At 39.4% G+C, this 20432-nt stretch overlaps 1 protein-coding gene across 2 annotated transcripts in view; it reads left to right on the top strand.

Moving 5' to 3' along the window:
* Positions 1-20432, top strand: part of LOC149833665 (zinc finger FYVE domain protein) — a 162911-nt gene that overhangs the window by 119529 nt on the left and 22950 nt on the right. The window contains exons 18-24 of one of the 2 annotated variants that reach the window (XM_090010931.1): positions 3204-3294; positions 18179-18256; positions 18408-18698; positions 18816-19013; positions 19151-19639; positions 19792-19953; positions 20038-20367. In XM_090010931.1, the coding sequence (XP_089867057.1) occupies positions 3204-3294; positions 18179-18256; positions 18408-18698; positions 18816-19013; positions 19151-19639; positions 19792-19953; positions 20038-20367 (1639 nt within the window). Of the gene's footprint in view, positions 1-3203; positions 3295-18178; positions 18257-18407; positions 18699-18815; positions 19022-19150; positions 19640-19791; positions 19954-20037; positions 20368-20432 lie in introns of both variants that reach the window. The other variant, XM_090010932.1, reaches the window with a different exon arrangement.

Genomic DNA, 20432 nt, shown 5'->3' with positions numbered 1-20432 from the left:
GCTCGCTCCCGATTGAACTCTTGTTGCAAGAGGGAGAGTGGTAAATGCCTCTTGCATCCTCTACGAGGATGCCTTTAAGGCATACGCAAAGAGCAAGAACCTGCACGTCATCTGCAATAGCAAGGCAATACCAACACATATGCAAAGGCAAGAGTTTAGGCGCAAAGCGCGACAGCAAAGTAAATGCGGTAAGCAGAAGTGCAACGCAAACCCCCGACACAACGCGCAACGGCAAAGTAAAGACAGTAAGCAGGAGTGCAACGCAGAACCTTTGCACGATGCGCAACGGCAAAGTAAAGGAACTGTAAACAGGAGTGCAACACAAAACCTATGGGCGATGCGCAACGACAAAGTAAATACGGTAAGCAGGAGTGCAACGCAGAACCTTTGCACGATGCGCAACGGCAAAGTAAAGGAACTGTAAACAAGAGTGCAACACAAAACCTGTGCGCGATGCGCAACGGCAAAGTAAAGACGGTAAGCAGGAGTGCAACGCAGAACCTTTGCACGATGCGCAACGGCAAAGTAAAGGAACTGTAAACAGGAGTGCAACACAAAACCTGTGCGCGATGCGCAACGGCAAAGTAAAGGACAAGGGTCGCGAAACCGCGTCCTTGAGTTAAATGCATACTCGTATAAATATATATATATATATATATATATTTATTTAATGGTCTCTTTTTAGTTAATTGAACTTAATTCAATCGTCCAAGTCTTCTGTGCAATCTTCCCCTACCTTTGAGAGTTGCAAGCTTGCTGTCGTCTACGGATGTACGCGATTGACTGCTCGGGTCGCGGAGCGCGAGCAGAGTCCATCGTACGAGCTGCAAAAGTAACGATCTTAGCAAGCTAATACCAAAATAGGAAGTCAGGGCACTATCGCCGTCCTGACGTAAGGGAAGCAGAGGTAGGGGCATCGTGCACATGCGCACCTGCTATACGCGCAAAGAACAGGGGCAAGGCCACGATCCCTTGCTGACATGCTGTCAGCGAACAACAGGGAGGCAGGGTTGTGCCCCTGCCTTATGAAGGCAACGAGGGAGGCCGAGGCGTCGCCCTGCTTGCCAAAAGAGCAAAGAGACAGGGGGCCAAGCCCCCACCCGTTAGCACAAAGTAGGAGGCAGGAGGCTTCGCCCCTGCCTGTCGAATACACCAAGAGACAGGGGCTTGGCCCCTGCCGGTCGAGCACACAAACAAGCAGGGGGCGAAGCCCCTGCCTGACGCCCGAGAAGAGAGAGCAGGGAGAGGCTCAACCCCCTCCCCTGCCGTAACAAGTAGCAGGGAGGGGCTCGGCCCCCTCCCCTACCGTATCACAAAGCATGGAAGGGGCTCAGCCCCTCCCCTGCCGAACGAAAGGGCAGGGAGGGGGCTCAGCCCCTCCCCTGCCATAACAGAGAGCAAGGAGAGGGCTCAACCCCTCCCCTGCCTAAAAGGGAGCAGAGAGGAGGGGCTTGGCCCCTCCCGTGACAGAGGGGACAGAGAGGAGGGGGCGGAGCCCCTCTTCTGCCGTAACAGGAGGCAGGGAGGAAGGGCTCGGCCCCTTCCTTGCCTTGACAGAGGGCACAGAGAGGAGGGGGCCGAGCCCCTCCTCTGTCGTGACAGGAGGCAGGGAGGAGGGGCTCGGCCCCTCCCCTGCCGTGACAGAGGGAGCAGAGAGGAGGGGGCCGAACCCCTCCTCTGCCGTAACAGGAGGCAGGGAGGAGGGGCTCGGCCCCTCCCCTGCCGTAACGGAGAGCAGCCGAGAGGAGAGAGAGAGGTGAACGAAAGAGGGGGAGGTGCGTACCTGGTGGTCGCCGGCGGCGGCATCGTCGGCGTCGGAGGGAGGTCGCAGGTGGCGGCAGTGTTGACGTCAGGTCGACAGGGGCCTCCAGAGGGTGCAGAGACGAGAGAGATCGAGAGGCGGTGAGGGAGAGAGACAGTGAGGAGGGGGGTTCGTGAACCTCCCTCACCTCCCTTCCCTCGACCTTAAGATGCACGGGAGAGACGGTCGAGGTGCCCGACCGCCTGTCCCCCCTTTAGATCCGGGTCGGGTCCAAAACTGGATCCGACCCGATCCATTTTTTTGTTTATTACAAATGCAATTGGATCTTTGTCATCTCTTGTCATGATTGCTTCTAAATAATCAAGTCATCTAGAAAGATAGAATAGAAGTTTCCAAACTCGCCATATGCTTGACATGATGATGAGGATCTTGATAAAGCCTACCCAAACACATTATCTTATTATTGGATATGTTTAGATCTTGTTGTGGTGGGAAACAACTAACACCTCCTGATGGACACTCTCTTCCACATTACTTTTGGATTTAAAGAATGTGCCATTCAATACAAAGGAGTGTTGCATTTACCATCATGATTTCACATCATTGAAAGTGTTTTAGATCATAAGCTAGAGGTTCTTTTTGTTCATGCCTAAAAATTAGGCTCGTCTTTATCAATTAGCCTCAGAATTTTCTAAAAATGGGCTGTGTAAACTAGAGTTATCGGAAGCTTCATAGATAGGTGAGAAGCGCACTTCCCCAAAACTCGCTTCCAAAACTTGATAGGAATCACGCTTCTCATATGCTTCCCACACGTTTCTTCCTTGCTTCCCTACATGATTCATATTCGCTTCTATCCACTTCTTTTTATGTTTTTCATGTGCTTTCCATGCTTTTCGCTTATTTCCCATGTACTTTCTTTAAATTGGCAAACATCATTTTTAGATTTTGAGAAGAATTTAATTCTTACACTACGAAATCACAAAATTTAAGAATAATTATTTTTATTTTAGTTTTTATTTATTTCTCATTTGATTTGTATTTTGCTTCCCATTCGATCCCATATCACTTCCTCTTTTATTCCTGTTTTACTTTAAAATTGATTTCTCGCTCACCGCTTCTTATAAATTTTAAAATGTCTCGCTTCTCTCTTCCGCTTCTTGTTTTGTTTCCCGCTTTCGCTTTCCTAGTCTGATAACCTTGGAGTAAATTCAAGGACATAAGAGATATCACACTAAATCATTAACAATGTATCTTGTGATTGGTTTTCTTTACTTTACCCTAGCACATGTATAGCAAGAACTTTAGCAGTAGGCTTTTTAGCAACATTCATTTGGACTGAACATGAAAATGCATGCTTTCACATGTTATTCCACTCTGATTTGGATTTTCTGAATTGTTCATAACTGGCTTCTTGACTTGACTTTTGAAACATCAATTGCAGATATCTTCATAGGTGGGAGCTTAATCCTGCCATGGATGTTCTCACCATGTGCATTTGTCACCTGTCACAAGGTGACACTCTTAGGAATGAGGTACAAGATTGGTGTTTTAGTTTGTATATCACTTTCTTTTCAGTCGTACAAAATGAACCTTTTGTTGGTTTTTTTATTGCATTGATAATGGTGCAAGTGTCAATCAGTGTTTTAGTTTGTATATCAGTTTCTTTTCAGTTTGTTGTACAAAATGAACCTTTTGTAGGTCGTTTTATTGCATTGATAATGGTGCAAGTATCAATATCATACATTATATGTACTTTCAAGTTGTTGACACATGTAAAATAGGATTTTGCAATGTTGTTTGTTCACCTGTGATGGTGATACTTTCTTTGTCTCTAAATAAAAAGAGAGAATGATCCAAGGCTGATTGCTTGAATCCACACTTTTGGACCTCAATTAACAAACTTTCAAACCACGACCTTGATGCTTGTTTCAATGCATATATTGACCCTTTTGATCTGCAGACATATTCCTGGTTATCTTGCTCACAATACCCATGAGGTTGTTCCATATACACTTGTTCTTTCAAATCCCCTTGTAAGAAATAACACTTACTTGGATGCTTCCCATTTTGACAATATGCTGCCATTTGGTTTGAATTTGACTTTTTATTCCCATTTTGATCCCACTATGTTCTTGTCCCTTGGTCTTTTCACAATATCCTATGTTCAACACCCACGTAGTGCCCTGATCTCCTCATGCATTGCATCCACCCATCTTTTGTCTGACTTGGATTCTAAAAATGTCTTCAGCTCAAAATATTTCTCTATTTCTGCCAAGAACAGTTGATGATTAAGGGAGAAGTTATCAAAACTTACCCATCTATCAATGGGATGTCTTACACGTGTTGATCCACGCAACATGGGCTTTTCAAGGTCTTTGTGATTCTCGATGTGTGGTCAGAAGTAAGTTTTGAGGTACCTAGATGATTAGAAGAGGGGAGTGTTATGCCTCTTCGAACATAAACCTACTGAAATCTGGAACCATGATGAGAATCAGGTGGCACTTCATGAGGTTCTGCTGTCAGCTTGATTAGAGCATGCTATTTCATGCGGTGTGTGCATATAAACATTGTCTGCCACTGAAAGCTCTTCAGTGTGTAATCCTGCTGGTATTGAGGAAATAAGTTGATCACTCAACCTAGGTGAATAAGTCTCTGCCGCTGCTGTTGTACTATGTTGCTTAACTGTTTCAGAGAATTTATGAAATGAGTGCTCATCAAATGTAACGACTCCAAACTGACCCTCAAAAACATGTGATTTTTTTTAACAATTGCGGAAAACCTCTGAAAGACCCGGAGCACATTAAAGATTTAATTTTCACAACCCAATCAACCATTTCAGACATAGAATAAATTTAAACCATGAACTGAAATTGCATTTACTCAATCAAATAATTTCAATTAAGTTCTACACAGTTTTCATATCAAAACAAAATCCCCAGTGTACGTCAGAACCCAAGCCACCAAATCATAACCCTTGTGCCCTCCAGCCAGCCAGTCTCTCCATCACGGTGCCTCAGTACATGAAAAACATTTTTAAAAATAGCGTAAAAACTGAAGTTCTCGTACGAGACCCTCTTGAATTCCAACAGTAAGAAAATAGCATAAAGTAAATCAAGCATAAGTTTAAGATGACTCTTCAAACAACATATATTCGGAACAACTTACAAATTATGCAGTTCGAGCAAGCAACCAACAATTTCATGCTAAATTAAATATTTAGGGATGCATGAAATCAATGTTAAACCTTTAGGGATGCATTAATAACTTTTTAAGTTAAATTATCAGAATCGCTTTTGCAAGCATTTTCCTATTTAATGCATACAAATTTAATTTTCACTTTTTTACAAACCCGCAGATACTAAAAAATGGACAAAGTTTTGAAGGTCCAAGGTAGTTCATAGTTGTAGCTTAACACACAATTTGTATTTTAATTACTAGATTCTACACTTGTTCCTCGACCGATATCAAGAATCCACCCTATTAATCAAAACATTAGGAATTCTCACCTAATGCTGGGACATAAAGAAAATTCACATCTATTGATGCCACTTTCTTGGTATACCAATAACTACAACTGAGTCAACAACACTACCCTCAGGCAAAGTAACTGAAGTTTGGCTGAAAACACGAACCATACATCGGGTTCTTGGGGACAACAAATGCACACGGTGTTTAGTATCCTCACGGTCCCCATGACCACCATCCAAGGTTTTCACCCCTTTTAGAGGGACACCAGAGAAGAAAATTATTACATTGTTTGGTCTCTTTTACCATTCTTAATCAATTCAAAGTTCTTCATACAATAACAGTTGGTGAGAGTTTTGGAATGTTGATTTCTTTCAGCCCTAGGTTCGATTTCAAAGAGACGAGAGAGAGAGAGAGCTAATCGATTCATTAACCCTAATCACCTATTTAAAGAGGTGATTAGGTGTAACACAATTATTACATTGTTTGGTCTCTTTTACCATTCTTAATCAATTCAAAGTTCTTCATACAAGAACAGTTGGTGAGAGTTTTGGAATGTTGATTCCTTTCAGCCCTAGGTTCGATTTCAAAGAGACGAGAGAGAGAGAGAGAGAGAGGTGATTAGGTGTAACACAATTACAAGTAGGCATACATAGTTATGCTTAATTACGTATGACTACCTCAAGACATATGAATATTACTTTTAACACTCCCCCTCAAGCTGGAGCATATCTATCTATCATGCTCAGCTTGTTGCAACATCTTGAGAAACCTGCACTTGCGAGAGGCTTGGTGAAGACGTTTGCAACTTGGTCTTCAGACGTCACATGACTAGTAGAAATATGCCCCACCTTCACTAAGTCACATATATAGTGACAATCAACTTCAATGTGTTTCGTTCTCTCATGAAAGACAAGATTGTTAGCTATATGGGTAGTTGCTCGATTATCACACATCATCAACATTGGGGATGAAATCAACACTTGTAGATCTTTTAGAATGGACCTAACCCACATCATTTCAGCAGCAGTTTGAGCCATAGCTCTATATTCTGATTCAGCACTGGAACGAGCTACCACAGTTTGTTTCTTACTTCTCCAAGTAATTAAGTTTCCTCCGACAAACACGCAGAACCCTGTGGTGGACTTTCTATCATCGATGGCCCCTGCATAGTCTGCATCTGAGTATGCAATTATATCAAGGTTGGAGCCTTGTTCATATAGCCATCCCTTTCCAGGAGAGGATTTCAAATACCTGAGAATCATCATAGTTGCCTTTCAATGCACTCGAGTAGGTTTGTCCATGAATTGGCTTAACTTACTCACTGCTAAGGAGATATCTGGCCGTGTTATAGTGACATATAAAAGTTTGCCAACCAGGGATCTAAAACTTCCACTGTCAATAGGTTCTGCTTCTTCATCATACATATGCAGTTTAGGATCCATTGGTATATTGGCTGGTTTGGCGCCTAACATCTTTGTTTCCTGCAATAGATCAAGTACATTCTTTCTTTGTGATAGGACTAACCCCTCACTGTTTCTGGCCACTTCTATGCCCAAGAAATATCTAAGAGAACCGAGATCTTTTGTGACAAAATGCTTCTGAAAATGAATCTTTGTGTCTGAGATATCCTTTGCACTACTCCCTGTAAGAATAATATCATCTACATATACAACCATAACCACAATACCAGCGGAGGTTTTCTTGATAAACAAGGAGTGATCTGAAGATGACCTGTTGAAGCCAAATGCATACATAATTTCAAATAACTTCTGAAACCATGCACATGGACTTTGTTTAAGACCGTATATAGCTTTCTTTAGTTTGCACACCTTGCTACACTCCCTCTGAACGTCAAACCTGGGAGGTTGCTGCATGTACACTGTCTCAGATAGATCTCCATATAAGAAGGCGTTTTTTGCATCTAACTGACATAAACTCCATCCATAATGGACAACTACAGATATGACCAACCGAATAGTCCCAAGACGGTTTACTGGAGAAAAGGTCTCAAAAAAGTCAACTCCATATGTTTGAGTATACCCTTTAACGACCAATCGGGCCTTGTACCTTTCAATTGAGCCATCCGAGTTGTACTTAATAGTGTAGACCCACTTACATCCAACGATATCTGCATCAGTGGGAGGAACAACCAAATCCCATGTGTCACATGAGAGCAAGGCATCCATCTCGACCTGCCTTGCTTGCTTCCACTTAGGATCTAATAATGCTTGTTGATGATTAAGTGGGACAGAAGTGGCAGATAAAGCAGAGATAAAAAATTTCAAGTGAACCCCAAGTCGTGCATCAGTAACAAACTTGGAGATAGGATGTAATGTGCATTGCCTTTTACCTTTTCTGAGAGCAATAGGTCTGTCATCATCAACATTAGATATCTTAATATTTTCAGGAGAACTCACTTCTGAAGAAGGCGATGGTGTAGGTGCTGATTCAGGTGGTGATCTGCGAGTGTACACCAGAGGAGGATCCTGGTACCGAGCAAATGTGGGAGACTGAGAATGAGAGATAGACTTAGAAAATGACTCCAAAGGAAAAGGAGGAATGGGAAGAGGCAGGGTATCACCCTGTTCAACATGCAGTCTGGATGCAGTGGTAGAAAAATAAAGAACAGATTCAAAGAAAGATACATCTGCACTAACATACTCTCGCCGGGAGATGGGATCATAGCACTGGTAGCCTTTTTTATTTTTCGGATATCCAAGAAATACACACTTGATAGCTTGGGCAGACAATTTATCACGGTTAGGTCCAAGTTTATGAACAAAGGAAACACATCCAAATACTTTGGGAGAAATCGGGAACAAAGGAGCATTAGGATAGAGAATGTGCAAGGGAATTTGTTCTTCCAAAGATGAAGATGGCATACGATTAATGAGATAACAAGCGGTGAGAACAGCGTCCCCCCAGTATGAGGATGACATATTTTATTACAACATAAGGGTGCGAGCTACATCTAGAAGATACCTATGTTTTCTTTCAGCAACGCCATTTTGTTGAGATATATGGGCACAGGTAGTTTGAGGACGAATGCCACAACTTCGATAAAATTGTAACAATTCATTGGATTTGAACTCAAGAGCATTATCTGTGCGGATAATCTTGACGAGAGAATGATTAAAGATATAAGAATGAAGGCAACCTCAAACCTTTCTTTTATTAAGAAAACCCATGACAATTTGGAAAAATCATCAACAATAACTAAGTAATAACGACACTGAGACCGACTAGGTACTCTACTAGGTCCCCATACATCAACATGCAAAATCTCAAACATTGTTTGACTCGATGGACTCTGACGAGAAGGAAAGGAGCTTCTGTGATGTTTGCCCAATTGACAGGCGTCACACTGGAATGAATCAGATGGAGAAATCTGAGGAATAAGTCTACGAAGCTTTGGCAAAGGAACATGACCAAGACGGAGATGCCACTGATAGGTACTGGAAGATGGCTCAGACACAAAATTCATGGATCCAACCGGCTGATGTAGATAATAGACACCACCCTCCTCATGGCCTCCACCAATCTGCTTCCCCGTCAGCAAGTCCTGAAAAATGCAACATACAGGATCAAATATCACCCTACAATTATTCTCCTTAGCAATACGACTAACAGATAGTAAGTTCTGAGGAAATGAAGGAGCATGAAGGACATTAGTCAATTGAAGTGTGGGGGATATAGGAATGTTTCCTTGGCCTACAACAGGAGAAGATCTCCCATCATCAAGTATAACATTGCGAGGTTTTGCAATAGGATGTAGCTTAGAAAAATTATGGGAAATCCCACACAAATGTCTAGAGGCGCCAGAATCACTAATCCATCTACTACCTTGATAACTTAGGCTATCACCTGTAGAGCATGCCACATCAGCAACAGGCATAGGGGCACTCAAACTGGGAAGCCAGTGAGACATCAGTTCATTATACTCTGCACGACTGAGAATAACCGAATCGCTGGAGGAGGTAGTGTGGTTCTTTGCCTCGAGATTAACAACTTGAGCCTTGGATGCATTCAGTTTAGGTGATGGAATAGGAGGTCGACCAGTCTTATCCTAGCACCTATCTTCAAGATGTCCAATTTTACCACAATATGTACATTGAGGTCTTCCTCTACCTCCAGTACTACAACCTCGACCTCTTCCTCGAAAACTCAAGAAAGTACCTCTTCCACGACTTGAGGTGATTGCTAGGGCAGATGCCTGTGATTCATAATGAGTTTGAGGAAGAGTGATGGCAAGCCTACTCAGACGATTATAGGACTCTGCAAGAGTAGGAACATCAGAACTCGTTAGCATTTGGACTTTGGCAACCGAGAATTCCGATGACAACCCTGTAAGAAAATGAGCAACCATAGTCTGCTCCTGATGGATCTTCTGTTTGGTGCAGCATAAGGGTCTGTGTGCATTTAGCCTCTCAAAAGCAGATTTAACTGAGGCATAGTATTGTGCTAAAGTCTGATCTTCTTGTTGCAACTGATAAATCTCCTGCTTAACTTGTAGAATACGACTCACATTAGTTTCATGAGAATATGTATCACGGAGATTGTCCCACATTTGTTTAGCCGAGGTGTAATAAATCAGTCCATCAGCTATATGTGGTTATACACTGTTCATTATCCATGACATCACAATGTCATTGTCTTTATCCCAGGTGGCATATTTTCCTATTTTTTCAGTGGGCTCCAATTCCAACAAGACGTGCTTTTTTCGATGACCGGAAACAGACATTATGAAGGTGCGAGACCACCTCGCATAATTCGAATCATCTAGCTTAACTGAACATCCATATGAAAATGGATTTACAAAGGCCTTATATTCACCAATGGCCTCTCCCTTTTGATGATTATCTAAAGCACGTGACTCAGCCATGTAAAACTTCTTTCACCCGGGGCAACCAAAAAAAAATTTAGCCAACCAACTATTTATGTGAAACAATAATCTCCTGCATACTTTGTTTCAGATCAAAATAGTGATCAGATCACTACCACAACAACCAAAGGTTAAACAATGACTATCAACTTGAGATTGAAAACAACTACCATTTAATCTTCCAAAGCAAAGATTTGTTCCCAGACATTCAACAATGACTGATCCCTATTTTTAAATCTGATCGCCGACTGCAATAGTTCAACTGCATCCATTAAAAATAATTTTAAACCCAAGACGATATCAAAACGATCTAACCTTGATTTATAAATTTTTTTTGATCCAGTCGATGTCTTCAGACGCAATCTACAATCAGCAATTGCAGCGTCTTCAAGCCACAATCAGTTCACGATTTCAGCAGCTTCTCCACGATCAACACGAGCACACGATCACGATCGGTAAGTGACCTCCACACCAGCAAAAAAACACGATCACAGTTTCAGCAGCTTCTCCACGATCAACACCAGCACACGATCACGATCAGTAAGTGACCTCACCAGCAAAAAAAACACGATCACGGCAGCACAATTTTTGTTTTTGTTTTTTTTTTCAACAGCGTCGCCCCATCTACGACATCCAGTCCTTCTTCACGTTCAGCGGCAGCAGCGTCATCCCAGAAGGGAGACCCGCTCTGATACCATGTTGATTTCTTTCAGCCCTAGGTTCAATTTCAAAGAGAGAGAGAGCTAATCGATTCATTAACCCTAATCACCTATTTAAAGAGGTGATTAGGTGTAACACAATTACAAGTAGGCATACGTAATTATGCTTAATTACGTATGACCACCTCAAGACATATGAATATTACTTTTAACATGGAAAACGATTTTTAAAAAGATATTTTAAGTAAAAACAAGTGTGAAAGTCGGATATCAAAATATATAAAAACTGGCTCGCACGTGTGGTGGAGTTCGGGTCGATCTCAGGGAACGAGAAATACTTTGTATTCAAGCACACAATTAACTACTCTTTATTGCCAAAAATAAAAATCAATTAATTGAGTAAATAAGGGAGAGAGAGAGAGAGAGAGAGTGTAGCCCTCTGCGGAGGACTTTAAACAATAAAATAATGGCCTTATTACAAACCCAAATTAATTGAATAAAATAAAATAAACCTTAATCCAAAAATAAAGAAAAGATCTTCAGTGCTTTGAGTCCTTTGTCCCTTCTTTGCTTCTTTGTTCACTTTTGTATGTGTTTGATTAAGGGTTCTCTGAGGGCCTTGCTGAGGGCTTGAGGGACCTTTTGAGGACCTCGGAGGGCTCTTCGAGGTTATGAAAATATGCTTCACCGTACGTCTGATCGCTTCCCTGCAAAAACCAAAACACAAAATGCAACAACGACGAAACGAAACGAAACAAAAACTAAGGTTAATTCACTAGAAATTCATCAAAAGAATTGAATTAAACTAAACACTAACTAAACTAGAAGACGAAATAGCCTAACTAACTAACAAACATGAAACATGAAAAGCACTGATGATTGTAAACAAATAACTAAACTAAAAATTAATCCAACTATTATTCTAGACTACACGAATTAAAACTAGCAGAAATTAAACATCTTATTGGTAAAACACTAAAGTATATTAACTATGCTCAAACCAAATTAACTAAAACAGTTAATAAAAATAAAACGCATATGCTGTAAATACCAATGCAATACACTAATAATGTGAGTGGTAAAAGAACTAGCTGGTCAATAAAACATATAACTCTACCTTAAAGATAAACTAACAAATAAAACTATGCAGCTTTCACAAATCAAACTACATCAACTAAAAACAAAACACAGCTATGATAATTGAATACATGAGCTATGTAAAGGCATTTGAAATAGTATATGGTCAATCACAATGGCAATCAACATTCAAGCTTAATCTATAAAACATAAAACAACGTGAATACCTAATCTATGAAAGGAATTAACTTCAATACCTACGATGAATTCTGTACCTATCCTAGATAAAATAAATTAATTGCTAACCTATTAACTTAAGTAATAAAGAAGCTATAAGACAAAAGACACTACTACAAGATTTTTAATTCTGGAAAAGTTAATTACCTACCATGTGAACTACCCATTAGTGCATGCGTGATATAAAGAGAATCGACGTTTTCATTAACATCCACCACACTATGTGTGATTGGCGTTAATGAAAACAAACAGCTCATAGCAGGCATGAATTAATCTACAACAATACCGTGATTCAGAAATCAGGGTATTATGCTCTTCAATATCTTGATCAGTCAGGCTTGATGATGGATCTTGAAAACGCTGGCTTGTGAAGGTGCAGATCCACCCCCACGCAACTGATTCACACAACACACGTTATGCCTCTTCTGGCATGAATTGTATCTGATCGTATTCTATCTTGTGCCTTGTATTGAAACAACGTGCACAAGCAACCACCCTAACTACAGAAATAAATTGACTATCTGCTAAAAAAATAAAGATTTTCACTACTCTGACAAAAATACAAGAGAAATAGCCGATGTTATATGCAATGCACATGAATGATTATAATATGCTAAACTACGATAAACAAATTTCAGATGATGCTATATTTGATGAATATGCAGAAAACCCAGAAACATGCATGCAATGATCCTAAACTACGGAGATGGGAGAGAAGCAAACTGTGATTTACTTTCGATGGAGGGGTTGAGAAAAAGAAGATTGGCTTTTCCTTTGAGCAACGCGCGCCTCCGTCGAGTAAGGCAAGAAGAACCAGCGACAGAATAAGATCAGAAGCAAGACGAATCAAAAAGAGAGAAGAGAACGGAGAAGAACCAGTTGAGAACGAAGAGGAGGAAGAGAAGAGGTCTGTGTTTTTTCAAGAAGGAAAAACATGTTCTATGGCTGAAACACAACTATTTATAAACAAAAATGAGGTTAAAACACATTTTATATGGAAGTACGAAATATTTTCAAAAATTCCAAAACAGGTCTTCCTCAAAAATGTGTTTTTCAAGAGAGGTTTTTCTAAACTAATTAAAAGTAGTTAATTAAAGCCTAATCTAACTAAACTATAATTAAGAAAAATTCTAAACTAATGAAAACACTAAAAACACAGAGTTGGACCAGAAAATGTGTTTTTTCTCGAAAATTCAATTTAAAGCAATTTTTCAAAAACAATAATAAAAATTGGGTTTTAAAGTGATTTTTATCATGGATCATGCATAAATAGATATAAATAAAATGCAAATATTATGCATGATCAACAGTTATGCAAATCCACGTACAATAACAATTTTGGGCCCTTGCCCTATCACATAAACAATGTAATTATTTCAAAACAAATTTTTCAACATGATTAAGACATTACCTTGCATTGCAAGATTTTTCAGTGAACATGAAACACTCATAGATTAAGATTTTTCAGTGCGTATGAAGTCACGATTCATCTCATGAAAAGGAATGGACAAGTCTCCAAGATCCTGAGTATGACTTCCATTAAATAACTTATCAAAATAATCTTTCCATCTCTCCTTAATCTCCTCATCTTTGACTAAAACCGTTTGTGTTTCATCTTTGATACATCTAACCATGCCCAGATCCCTCGATTTTCTATTTCTCATCTTTGCAAGCCTATAAATATCCTTCTCGCCCTCTTTGGTATCCAACTTGTCATAAACCTCCTTATATACCTTATCCCTCGTGTTTCGAACTATTTTTTTAGCTTTCTTCTTTGCTATCATATACTTCTCCAAATTCTCATTATCACGACTCTTACTTAGATTTCTATAACACTCTCTTTTAACCTTAATAGCTAATTTGACATCCTCGTTCCACCATGATGTATCCTTACCTAACGGTGCACCGCCTTTAGACTCACCCAATACCTCCTTAGCCACCTTTCTCATGCCACCCGCTATCTTATTCCACATTGATTCTGAATCCTCCTCGAGACACTAATCAACTTCCTTAACTACCTGCTCTACAAATATTCTTTGTTTAGCTTCTTTCAGTGCCTACCACTTAATTCTAGGATCTATCCTATGTCTATCCCTTTTGTGGCATTGTCTAATTGTAAGATCTAAAATTAAGACTCTATGTTGTGTAGCTACACTTTCTCCCGGTATAACCTTGCAATCGATGCAACAACCCCTATCTCTCTTTCTAAGTAGGAAAAAATCTATCTGACTCATATTAACCTCTTTTAAATGTTACTAGGTGAGACTCCCTCTTCCTAAACCAAGTATTTGCTAAGATCATATCATAGGACAAACCAAAATCTAAAATCCTTTCTCCACTTTCGTTCATTTCTCCTATTACCATAGCCTTCATGGATACTCTCAAATCCATCCCTACTAATGCCTACATGTCCATTAAGGTCACCGCCGATGAAAAGCTTTTCTCCATAAGATATCCCTTGTACTACGCCATCTAAATCTTCCCAAAATTGACGCTTAATGGAATCATCTAAACCTACTTGAGGTGCATAAACACTAATAATATTAATAATATCCGTACCTAATACTAATTTAATAAGTAAAATCCTATCACCCTTCCTACGGACCTCAACTACATTATCTATAAACTCACAACTCATAACAATCCCTACTCCATTCCTATTTCTATTTATTCTTGTATACCAAATCTTATATCCCCAAGGTTCTATCACTTTTTCCTTCTCACCTACCCATTTGGTCTCTTGTAGACATAAAATATCAATTTTTCTCCTACACATAACATCTACTAACTCTATCAACTTACCAGTTAAAGACCCTATGTTTCAAGTGGCTAACCTAATTTTATGGTCTTGGACTAACTTATTTACCCCCACTAGTCCAACAAAGTGAGGGAACCCTTGCCTATTTGACACCACACCCGGGCGCCGGTGTGACGCGTCGCTTCCGGGCGACGACCTAGCAACTCTTGTCCATTTATCACTGCCTCCGGGCCTATAGAGTACAACGCGTCGCTCAGTAGGGAACGCCCCAACGAAATTCTCATATTGGTTCATATTCATAGGGTATGACTAAGTTTTTATGCTGGCTGTCACTGGCCTACCGCAACCCTCCTCCTTTATCCGGGCTTGGGACCGGCAGTGTATAACTAAACAGTTATACACAGGCAGAGTTCATATCTATATAAGTCCATATTTCAAAAATTAAGTATGCATAGCTATTCAAGTCCAAATTTCAAAAATTAACTATGCATAGCTATTTATGTCCAGATTTCAAAAAAAATCAGCATACATACATATACATGTCCAGATTTCTAAAAGTTAGCATGCATACATGTACATGTAGATATCTCAATTGAATAGAATAATAACTAACATGAATATTTAATTCAAAATTGGGCAAATCCCCAATTTCTCATACATGTAGGAATTCTCGTTTGAATAGAATCATATCTAACATAAATATTTAATTCAAAATTGGGCAAATCCCCAATTTCTCATATATGTAGGGATTCCCATTTGAATAGAATCATATCTAACATGCATGTTTAATTTAAAATTGGCAAGTCTCTAATTTCTAAAGCATGTAGAGACTCTAATTTGCATAGCATAATAATTAGCATGCATTTAATAATTTAATTTACCTAATTATCATGCATATCCTAGTTTCTGCAATAATTCTAAGGTTGTTGTGTCCCTTACCTCAATTTAGAATGTAGATCACCAAATAATTCAAGAACAGCATTGAGCTGAGAGAAACCTCCAAATCCATGAGAGAGGGCCTTCCTCCAATTCGTGAGAGCTTCCTGCTGGGCTCCTCCAACCCGTGGTAACGAGAGGAAGATTGAGAGCCTTCTTCTCCAAAAACGGAGATTGAGAGAGAGTGTGAGCTTGAGAGACAAGCTCCAATGGAGTTCTTCAAAATAGGGTAAGGGAGAGATAAGAGTGATATCCTTCCTTCACCAAGCCAAACTAGGGAAAGAATGAGGGGGAAAGAGAGAGAGAGAGAAGAGTGAGAGAGTCTTCTCCAAATTGACAATGGGAGAGGGAAAGAGCGGTCTTCTCCTTCTTCAAAAAACGAAATGGTGAAGAAGTCCTTATAAATCGATCTTGGATGGAGTCTTCAAGCTTGCAAGCTCCTTCTCCTTCAAAATTCGAACATGGGAGAGGCCTTCCTTCTTCTTCACAAGTGAGGATGAGCAATGGGGAAGATGGAGAACTTGAAAAGAGGGAGAAAGAAGGAGAGTCTCTCTCACCAAAACTCATGAAGAGGGAGAGAGAGTGCAAAGAGTGAGGGAGGTGAGGGGCTTTTTATAGCTCAAGTGAGTGGAGGAGGGAATCTTCTACAAATTTCTAGAAGATTCCACTCAAAATTATGTAAGGGGAGGGAATCCCCTTGGTTGCCCTAATGGAATATTCTCTCCACTCACAATCCACTTGGCCACAACTTGTCTCCCACTTGCAAACCTTCTAGAGGCTCCACTACCAAGGTCGACCCCTACTTGGGTCTCCCATTGGGTCCAAGTCCATGTAGACCCAATTAGCTCCTATTTGGGTATTTTAAACCCAACTAATAAATTTAAAATTCTAATTAAATTTAATTCGGAATTAAATGCTAATTTAAATCTAACTAGCAATTAAATGTGCTAAATTAATTCCAATTACAATTTACTTGATAATTTAAATATAATGAACAATTTTAATGCTAAATGCCAATTAATTTCCAAATAAATGCTAATTAAATAAATTATCAATTAAATGTCAATATAATCAACAAGTAAATGGCAATATAATCAACAAGTAAATGGCATTATAACTGTAATTAACCAATAAATACCAATTTAAATGTATTCAACAGTTAAATGCCACACAAATAAATTTAAATGTACTTTTAAATATAATTTAAATTGTAAACCATATTTGGGCAGGAATTCCATTTTTATTTATGAATAATCATTGAAATTCTTAGAAAGTTCTTGGGATTTACAATATATATATGAGTAAATATTGTCTACTAATGAAGGTACGGAACTAATGAATAGAAATAACTTTTTTCTTAAAAAAATACTGATTTCTTTGTAAATCAAATGTTATTGGATGTGATCTACATGGTTTGTTTAGTAGGAAACTAGTTTTGAATCACGTGATTATGGCAAGTAAAGGTTTTTAAAGGGGTTCAAAAATCAACAGCCCACAATGTATCAAAATTTCATAACTCGAAAGATCACATTTTTATATCACAAAAGCACGATCCAAAGCTTGATTCTTAGCAAACAAACCCTGCTGAACGCATCTGTGTGGTTAGATTGAGTCGATACAACTTGCACCTATGATTTCTAGCTCATTAGTTCCGTACCTTCATTAGTAGCCTATATATATACAACAACAACAAACAACAACAACTACGCCTTCATCCCAAAACAATTGGGGTCAGCGATATGAACCAAAAAGAAATTCATTTTGGGTCTTCCACAAGAATCCTTTTCCTCCAATCATATATATATATATATATATATATATATATATATATATATAGATAGATAGCTGTGTCCCCATACCCACATTTTTCTAACTTTCCAGGTCGTACCTTCCGTATCCATACCCATGTGACATAGATTGCAAGACTTTGGTTCCTGAATTTCCATAAAAAATGTGCCATATCTAAGCAATGTTGGGAGGATGGTAAATCCAGCCTTCATGATATAGCAGTCATTAAAACAAATAAATATATTATGTTAATTTATAAAAAATTTGTTTTTGAGTTTTTTCAAAAAGCATTGAACCAGTTCTAGTGGTAGAATTAAACTGTACATAAATATCAAGATTTGTTATGTGCATATAGTAAATAGAAATATAAACTTAACAGTTGCATAAGATCCTCATGAGATTATTGGTACTATTTAAGACTGAAGAATAAGATATCCAGCCATCATCATTTATTATATTAGACATGGCTGAAGCCATTGTGACATTTGTGCAGTGGATTCAATATATGATGGTTCCCTAGTTATAACATTGATTTTATTTTAATGCTTATTGTACTTTTTAGCATCTGGAAATGTGAATTGCCACATTGATAGCTATCTTCATATGATTAGGTCATCCCAGCACGACAAGCTTTACAGCGATATAGTCACATACTACATGCAGATGACAGATATAACAGCTGGCAGGAGGTGAGTTCTCTCATATGCAATATGTTTTGTTTAGTTTGTTTGCCATTTCTAAGAGAGCATGATGCCTATGACAGGCGGAACTAAAATATTTAAAGCTTCTTCCATAAGAACGATTATTCCTTACTTTACTGTCTAAATGAAATTCATTCAGGTTGAAGCCGATTGCAAGGAAGATCCTGAAGGTCTTGCTTTGAGATTGGCTGGCAAGGGTGCTGTTTCTGCAGCTTTAGAAGTAGCTGAAAGTGCCAACTTATCTGTAGATTTGCGGAGAGAGTTGCAAGGAAGACAACTTGTCAAGCTGCTTACTGCTGATCCTGTCAGTGGTGGGGGTCCAGCAGAGGCTTCAAGATTTCTTTCATCATTCCAGGAAGCTAATGATGCTCTGCCAGTTGCTATGGGTGCCATGCAACAGCTTCCCAACTTGCGGTCAAAAGAGCTTCTTGTATTTCAGCATATCTTTATCTCTAAGTTCTTCCATTAACAGAAGAAAGAAGAAAAATATTTGGTTATATATGTAATTTTTTCACTCTATAAGGCTGTATTTTTTCTCTTGTTGAAGGTGCACTTCTTCTTGAAGAGACGTGATGGAAATATGTCAGATATTGAAGTTTCCCGGCTTAATTCTTGGGCCTTGGGTCTTCGTGTTCTTGCTGCTTTGCCTTTGCCTTGGCAGCAACGTTGTTCTGCATTACATGAGCACCCTCTGTTGATCTTGGAAGTTCTGCTTATGTGTAAACAGTTGCAGTCTGCTTCTCTGGTAATGTGGTATTTCTCTAAATCATGTCAGGATCAGTTCTCATATTAGCTACTCATATTTAGATGTTCATTGATTAAGTTTATCTTGGTACTTTTTCATCTTGGAATTGCTCAGCTATTCTTATTTTTCATTTGTAGATCATGAAAGAGTTTCCTTCATTGAGGGACAACAGTTTGATTCTTTTGTATGCTGCTAAAGCAATTGCAATTAACATTAATCCTCCTGTCAGTGAACGGCATCTGCCTGTAGTGGTTCCCAGGACAAAACAGAAAACACAAGCAGGTATGCCAGCCAGGTCAAATTTTAGTAACAGCCTGAGTAACTTGCAGAAAGAGGCTCGTCGAGCATTCTCATGGACACCACGTGATAGTGGTAGTAAGACTAATTCAAAGGAAGTCTATCGAAAGCGGAAAAGCTCAGGATTGTCTCCGTTTGAAAATACTTCTTGGGAAGCAATGACTGGTATTCAGGAGGATTGTAGTTCAGTGCAAACACTTGATGGGCAAGAGAGGTTTCCATCGATTGCCACTGCTGAGGGATGGGTTCTTACAGGTGATAAAAATAAGGATGACACAGTGCGCATTTCCCACAGATATGAAAGTGCTCCTGATATTATTCTTTTCAAGGTATTTGATGAGGGGACTTTGTCCTTGGCTAAATCACTTATTCTGCATTCTCAGTCTCACATTTATTTAATGGAATCTAGTACTAGGTGATATTCTATTTCAATTTTTTTATTCTGCATGATGCTTCTGAAAATTAGGATTCTCTAATGTAGGCACTGTTATCATTGTGCACGGATGAAACGGTATCGGCTAAAGGAGCTTTAGAGTTGTGCATTACACAGATGAAGAACGTCTTAAGCTCTCGACAGTTGCCTTTAAATGCCTCTATGGAGACTGTGGGTCGAGCATACCGTGCGACAGAAACTTTTGTGCAGGTTTCTGGCTTTTAGGTGGATGTGCTTGTTTTGTATACAAAGTCTGAATTATGAAGTAGCCTGTGTTGCTTTAATGATGTGCAGGCACTAGTTCATTCTAAAGCACAGCTAAAGAAGCTTGTGGGGAGCAGCGATCTTTCAATTACTTCAGATAAAAATAGGGAAGCTGATGACACATCTTCTGATGCTGGCAGCTCTAGTGTCAGTAGTCAATGTGCTGATGAGCTGTCTGAGCTTGTGGCACAGGCTGACATCTGGCTAAGACGTGCTGAGCTGCTTCAGAGTCTTCTTGGGTCCGGAATAGTTGCTTCTCTTGATGATATTGCTGACAAAGAATCATCATCCCGTCTCCGGGATAGGCTAATTGAGGATGAGCGGTACAGCATGGCAGTATATACTTGTAAGAAATGCAAGGTACCAGGGAGGTTATACTATATGCTGGAAATGTGGGTTTTCTTTTGTGGATCTTGTCATTTATG

This window comes from Nuphar pumila, chromosome 6 (genome assembly GCF_984573655.1).
Source record: "Nuphar pumila chromosome 6, dmNupPumi1.hap1.1, whole genome shotgun sequence".
Taxonomy (NCBI): domain Eukaryota; kingdom Viridiplantae; phylum Streptophyta; class Magnoliopsida; order Nymphaeales; family Nymphaeaceae; genus Nuphar; species Nuphar pumila.
The sequence above is the reverse complement of the archived record's forward strand: the minus strand, read 5'-3'. Positions and strand labels throughout refer to the sequence as shown.